Source organism: Lolium rigidum, chromosome 6, assembly GCF_022539505.1.
Source record: "Lolium rigidum isolate FL_2022 chromosome 6, APGP_CSIRO_Lrig_0.1, whole genome shotgun sequence".
NCBI classification, from domain to species: Eukaryota; Viridiplantae; Streptophyta; class Magnoliopsida; order Poales; family Poaceae; genus Lolium; species Lolium rigidum.
In genome coordinates, this window is record NC_061513.1 from 228,402,549 (window position 1) to 228,409,901 (window position 7,353).

General features: G+C 47.2%; 1 protein-coding gene across 2 annotated transcripts; it reads left to right on the forward strand.

The window, feature by feature from the left end:
* The first annotated feature begins 4,132 nt into the window (after positions 1 to 4,132).
* LOC124660775 (calcineurin B-like protein 9) lies at positions 4,133 to 7,117 on the forward strand. 2 transcript variants are annotated; one of them, XM_047198604.1, is made up of 9 exons: positions 4,133 to 4,340; positions 4,442 to 4,709; positions 4,810 to 4,892; positions 5,494 to 5,553; positions 5,710 to 5,818; positions 5,907 to 5,959; positions 6,055 to 6,135; positions 6,213 to 6,325; positions 6,470 to 7,117. In XM_047198604.1, the coding sequence occupies exons 1-9, from the start codon at positions 4,293 to 4,295 to the stop codon at positions 6,522 to 6,524; spliced, it is 870 nt and encodes a 289-aa protein (XP_047054560.1). In that variant the 5' UTR covers positions 4,133 to 4,292; the 3' UTR covers positions 6,525 to 7,117. The 2 variants fall into 2 exon arrangements, with proteins under 2 accessions (XP_047054560.1, XP_047054561.1); XM_047198605.1 differs by having other exon boundaries at positions 6,235 to 6,325.
* Positions 7,118 to 7,353: the final 236 nt, after the last annotated feature.

A 7,353-nucleotide genomic window follows, 5' to 3' on the forward strand; every position in this document is an offset into this window, starting at 1 on the left:
GCGACCAACCCTCCTCTCCGCAGCGCGGGCAGAAGAGGAAGTCGTCGAAGAAGGAGGCTGCCGCTGCCAACCAGCTCGCCGAGGAGGAGGCCAAACGTGCGGAGGACGCCGCGATGGAGGAGGCGATCGCCAGGTCGCTGCAGGACCCGGTGCCCGCCGACAACAGCCTCCCCATCGACGCCGCGCTGGAGTGGTCCAGGCGGGACTGGGAGCGCCAGGAGGCGGAGCAGCAGCGGCGGCTGCTGGACCTGGCCGCCGCGCGACAACTCACCGTCCGCGCCGCCGCACCAGCCGCGGGAAGGAACACCGCGCCCAGGACCGTCGAGCTGATCAAGCTCGAGGAGAGCAGCGACATCGACATCTACCGGCCGACGCCGTCACGCGCCGGCGATGCTGGCCAGGGTACGAGCCGCTGGTACGAGGCGGCACCGCCCCAGGACGCCACCAGCTCGAGCGACGACAACGACGGCGCGGACTACCACCCGGCCTTCTACCGCCATTTCGGCATGTAGAAGGCCGGTTTTAGTTTAAGTTTAAGTTATCCCATCGCCGAATTCAAATATATGTACGAATTCGGCCTATTTATGTACGAACTCTCCTATATATGTTAAATATCATTAAATTTCGCTTATGTTTGAACGAGTTTCGCCCAATTTTGTCTGAATTCACCGTATTTCGTTAAAAACTTTCATCCATCCTGGGCTCACCGCTGGGAAAATGGGCCTCCCCAGGCCAAAAATTACATCCATCCGACGCTATTTAGCGCCAGATTTCGGCCTGGGGAGCCCCAACGGCTGGGGATTCTCTAAGACATTTGGTGGCCAAACTGAATTTACTATTGCCTATCGACGTGTTGATGATGTTCTGACTGGTTGGTATCGTGATGCTCTGACAGTTGAGGGTATCATTGGTGTACGGTCTAGTTGGGCAGATTTCAAGCAATTTCCGCGTGCTAGATTTGTGGTCAAGTCCACGGAGATGGACAAGGAGGTGGTGTGCTCTAACACTACCGTGGAGAAGGAACCTGGCTCTGATACCATGTGCACTACTGTGGTTATGGAGGAGTATGTACCATTGAGCGGGCTGAATATGCAACTCAAGAAGGTACAAGATGATGCTTGCAAGACAGTTGACAAGGATCAGCAGTGGAGTTTGTTTCAAACTCAGTGCATTATAAAGGGCAAGAATTGCAAGTTGATGATTGATGGTGTTAGCTGTACTAATGGCATAAGCAAGGCGATGTTGGCAGCATTGGGGTTGTCTACATGGCGTCTTTTTGAACCTAAACGTCTTGAGTGGTGAATAGTTGTGGTATGCTGAAGATTACTCATAAGGTGCGTGTGCCATTTACAGTTGATGATTATGCTGATGAGATAGAGTGCGATGTGTTGCCATTGGAGGTGTGTGGATTGCTACTTGGGCGTCCATGGCAGTATGCTCGTAGTGTGAAACATGCTGGGAGAGCAAATACATATTCTTTTATGCATGGTAGCAAATAGTGGACTTTGAAGCCTATGGGTGATGATCAAATCAAGTCCAAGGTGGAATTGGTGGTACACAAGGAGAAGTTGCACAAGCCTAAAGTGCATCATGAGGTGCATGATGTTCCGAGCGTCGATGTTGGTGATGTTTCAACCATGCCTGTAGATGACAAGCCAGTACTTGTTAGTGACAAGCCGGTCGAAGTCAAGCCTATTGTTGATAAGGATAGTGCACCATGATCTACACTTCCATTTTGTGTTGATGCCAGTATTCAGACTGATGATAGTTGTGCTGATCATGTCTCAGTGCATAAGGCGCATATGCGCGAGGGAGGAGCGGGAGGCGAGCGCGTCAGAGGAGACATACACCAGCGGCAAGGCCGCCCTGTATCAGCGGCACTGCCAGCATGTGCACCACGACACTGCCGCCAGGAGCACCCCGACACTGCCGCTTGGGGCACCCCGACATTGCCGCTTGGGGCACCCTGGCACTACCGGCCTGTGTACCCCGGCACTGCCGTCATCGTACCAGCAGCACTGCCGCCCAGTTTTCAGCAACATGGAGGTTGCATAGAGGCAATGATGGTCGTGTTCGACAACTTTGTGGCCCAGTCATTACTCGTTTGCAGGGTTGCATAAGGAAAGTTCATATTCAGCAACACAGGGTTCCATCAAGACCTCACACGAAGAAGGTGTTGGCGCCGAAGTCCGAGTTCATGTGGAGAAGAAAGGAGGCGCCAAGTGCTGTATCGAGTCAAGCAAGCCGCGAGGGAGGATGTGGTGTGGTAGGCAGGCAAGACTTGAAGACGGCGCGAACATGTCGTGTTCATATTACGTCACCTTTTCGAGAAGACCCTCACGCATTGGGGACAACGCTTCTTAAAGGGGGGAGGATGATACGGGCATGAAGGCCAAGGTGAAGCCCAATTTCAGGACTCCACCAAGCTAGGCGATACGCCATCGAGGATTCAGGATTGACACGCTAGGACGACCTACGCTATGTAATAATTAAGTCTAAGGTTGTGTCATTCATTCTATGTTAGGAAATAATGTAGCCAGGTCATGTGGTGGGCCAATTAGGGTTAAATTAGTGTTGTGTTTGGTTTTGGGCCTGTCCAAACCAAACCAGGTCAGCCCACCTAGTGGGGCGCCCCAGCCACCCCCTCATATAAGGGACTAGGTCGGCTAGGGTTAGAGGTAGATAAGTTTAGGTTAAAACTATTGTGTGTGTTCACGTGTTGCATCCCTCCGGGGTTCGGCGATGCCGATTATCAGTTTATAATAAAGATTGCTGCGAGGGTTCTTGTGTCATCAAGGATTATCAAGCTAGGGTTTTAGGCGTGGTGATATCCATCATGTTGCTTGCTGGATTCGTTCCTCTTCTTCAAGTTGCGTTCTTCGCGTTATTGGGAGATTCTATCTACCGGTTGTCTCGCTGTGAAAGATCGGGCAAACACCCGAGAGGATTAGGTTGGATCCCCTTATCAATCTAGATTTCTAAATCTTGCACCAACTTGAGGTACAGAAGTAGGATTCACACCCTCCCTATGGAAAATAAACAGCCAATCTGAGCCCCTCTCTTCCACAACATAGGCTGACTTGGGCTGATGTTGAAACAGAGACCTGAAGCAGCAGAACAATGTGAGGCTACGAGTGTGTGTTTTCCCTCTGTTATTTTCCTCCATTCCTGAACTGGGATTTTTTCAGCTTATTCTTGCATTGGGCTAGCTGTGTCATTTGCACTGGGAGCTGAGAAGGGAAGCAACCGCTGGATGCAGAACGTATGGTGGATGAGAGGCCTAAGTCAGCCAATGACTTCTCTTCAGAACGTCAGCCAATCTGTTCTTATAGCCTGCGATTCATGTGCTATTCTTCAAAAAATCAAAGCATCAAGACTGCAGCGCACAAGTGATTCACATGGGCTATACCGGACCGTGAAGTTGCTTCACCGTGTTGTCTATAGTTCTGTGCGGTAGTTTCTAGTAGTAAATTGGCATGGTTTTGCTTTTCATTGGATTAGATGGCCTACTACCTAGACTCGTTTTCCACGATGTAGCTCTAGCAGTTGGGCCTGGACTTATTTTTTGCCAGGCTAGGCGTTCACCGATGGATGGAGTCAGGGAACCAGTTGACCGAGCTTCACCGAACAGTTCGAGCTCGAGCTTGACAGGGTCTCGAACAGCATGTTAGGTTTGAGTTCGGCTTTTTAAGACCTCGGCGAGGTTTTAACAAGCCGAGTTTCAACAAATTGTCGAGCTCAAATATTTTTAACGGACTTAATCTTACCTATACCTCCTCTCTCTCCACAACGAGTTTGCATACCTAAATTATAGGTAAACTGCTGAAGATGCTGAGAACGTGGTTAAAACGTAAAGCCCGGCGAAAAGAGCGGATCTGTTTTTTTGTCAACTGGGATCGGCGGACAGGGAAAAAGGAGAAGAGCATGCAAGGTACACCACAGATTCTTGGTTGGAGAAAAAGCAGATAATGAATGAACACAGATGTAATAGCAACCAACGGACAAAAGCGCCTTTGTTTTGTAGTACTAAGTACTAGTGGAGTAGGACTAAACATGATATAGTACGAATGGGAACTTCACCCTCGGAATGTGACGCCAAGAAAAAGGACTTACTAGTATCGACATGAATACAGGCCCTATGCAGATCATGGCCATTAAAGAAAGATGGAAATAAAATTTGAAATACAAAAGAAAGACGCAAATGCGGTTGCTTGATGGAAGCAAAATCGTTTCTTGTTGTTGCGTTCAGTTAAAGCGAGCAAGGGAGGAGCGCGCCAGCGGAGGGGGTCGCCATGGACTCGCGCTCGCGCTTCGGCTTCCGCTTCTCCTCCGCCGACGTGGTGGGTGGCTTGCTGGCTGGCGGCTCTTGGACAACATCCAATCCTTCTTTTCTACTTGCTGATTTGTCGCCTTGTTTCATTCTGGCTTCTGGGCGCCACAGAGATCCGAGAGCTCGCTGACGCTGGGAGAGCGGCTCTGCGCGGTGCTCCTGCCATTCGTCGCCGTCGCCGAGTTCGTCTTCTTCGCCCTCACCGACTGCCTCGCCGACATCTGCCCATCCTCCTCCTCCTCGCGCCACCGCAGAGATCCCTCCGCTTCCTCCTTCCTCCTCACGGCCAAGAAGACCCACCTCCGCCGACGCATCGGCCCGGGCTGCGTATCCCTGGGCCTCCGCGATCTCGCCCATCTCGCAGACGAGTCCCGATGCTGTACTGAAAACAAAATCTCCATCTCTCATTTCCCCCGGCCCGGCGTTTATTTGCAATGTCGTCTCACACGGTTCTTCTCTGTTCTTGCAACCGAATCAAGTCTCGGTGAACGAGGTGGAGGCACTGTTCGAACTCTACAAGAAGATCAGCTGCTCCATCATTGACGACGGGCTCATCCACAAGGTACCCAAAAAACAAATCTTGCCTTTCTTCTTGTGTTCTTTAATTCCGAAATCATCAGCTTTTCAATCTGGTATCCCCCCGCAAAGAAAAACGACATTCATAACTTGATAGATATACCATATTTTGTTGGGCTAAAACAATTTACTTCATAGATCGATCTGTGCGTCACATGTAGGAACTAAAAATACACTGTCATATGAGTTGTATAGAATTATTTGCTAGGTCAGCATGCTGTGTGGCTTCCATGTGCATGGCTGCATGTAGGACTAAAGATTACGGGTTTGTCACAAATCTTCTCGTGCTAATCCTAAGTGAGCAAACCTAATGTTGACCGGTGATGCATCGGATGACTAAGTTTTTTATTATTATTAAAGCTACTTCTGCAGTAATCTTACATTTTACTCGACTGTTGTGCAAGCCAAAGACTGCAAATGAGCATTAAATTTATGATGTCAGAACGAGTAGCGTGTGGGGGTCAAAAAATATAATTTAGTGTATTAAAAGAAAGAGGGTACAAACAACAGTTTGAGTGCCTTTTCTATTTGTTTGTATACTATGATTGGAGCGTCTTATCTATCTTGTCTGTTGAGTTGTTACTTAGGAGGAACTTCAGCTAGCATTATTCAAGACTCCTTCTGGACAGAATCTTTTTCTTGATAGGGTAAGTTTTACGACTTCATTTTCCTATCTTTAAATGCAAAGTTCATTATTTACAATGTCATAAGCAAAATACTGAACTGTTCTCCTGATTATTATTGAATTATTCACACTGCAGTTTTCTTATAGCATCCAACTAAAATTACCATACATGACCCAGGTTTTTGATTTGTTTGATGAAAAGAAAAATGGAGTAATAGAGTTTGATGAGTTTATTCATGCTCTTAGTGTCTTCCATCCATTGGCACCTGTAGAAGACAAGATCAACTGTAAGTACGGTTCCTTCTGTAACTGCGTGGTCCACATGAATGCTTCGAGGTGTATTTACAGTAATGCTGTCTTTCCGGGTTGTTTCAGTTGCATTTAGGCTGTATGATCTGAGACAAACTGGCTTTATTGAGCGTGAAGAGGTTAGTTCATGATGGTGTTCTATTTTTATCTGCACCACGGATATGTGGTTCTTTTAACCTCAGCAAGGTGCTCAGTTGGCATGCATGTTCCTTAGGTTATGCAAATGGTTATTGCCATTTTGATGGAATCTCGTGTGAAATTGTCAGATGACCTTCTGGAGGCTATCCTAGATAAGGTAGCCAATCATTTCCTTGGGCTTCTCTGGTTACCTTTTTTCTGTTTTACATGGATGCATGTTTCAACTGGTTTCAGACATTTGAAGATGCTGATACAGATAGGGATGGGAAAATTTGCCAAGAAGAGTGGAAGGAATTTGTATTACGCCACCCTAATCTGTTGAAGAACATGACTCTACCCTATCTAAGGTTTGAATCTGAAAACCAAGCCAAATGATTGCAATTGTTGACTGCAACTTACACGCAACATGTTTGAACTAGTCAGAAAGCATTTCCTTTAAACAAAATAGCCGGTATTCAGTTGTCTGATTTCTTATCCATCTGTAACCTCAGGGACATCACAACAGCTTTCCCCAGTTTTGTCTTCAACACTGCGGTTGAAGACTAACATTGCAAGACATGTACTTGGTGACAAGTTAGCTGTTGATTGTGTCAGCAATTGAAAATTGGGATGCTGAGAAACAGAATAGCCACATTCACTTACTGAAGGATCGCCATCGGTCACTGTTGATTAAGGATGGCCATCTGAAAATCATTTTGGAAGCAAACCGAGGCAGCGATGCCTGTTCATGACGGCAACTTGGCAATACCTGTTGCCGGTCTGCGTTGCGTTGTAACTGTACATACACGATTGCTTCAGGTCTCAGGAGCACAGGACAGCTGGACATACATATGTGTAAGGAAGTGGAGGCTTCTCAAATGCCAGCCAGTTTCTTCAAGTGCCTTCCTACAATAATATTCAATCTTCTGAATGCTAACATCTGATGGTTCAACTATCCATTATTGAAACTATCGTAATGCCAACATGTCGTGCATGAACCATGATTGCTGTATTTTTTTTTTCTGGTGGAAAACCTTTCCGAGACGCATGATGTTGGCTGGTGATAGCTCCAACTATGAGGCCAAAATATTCTGCCAGGTTTTTGTTTTATGGGCCAATCATCTATGGGTGATAACGATAGTAGACATTCTTGTTTCTCAGATTACAAGTGTTTGGCGTTCCTTGGGTGATCGAAGGGACAGTTTTATAAACTAACACCAGACAAAATTTCTTTCGATTGGGATAAGATTGCATAACATGTAGATCCAGCTTCCAGAAAGCGAAGTCACCCATACACCAATCACGAAATTTAAGCAGTGCCGTGAAGCGAGCATTATGCTTACTTCACCATTTACCGGTCGGCGCACTAAATTTTATGCCGTTAGCAAGTCAGATT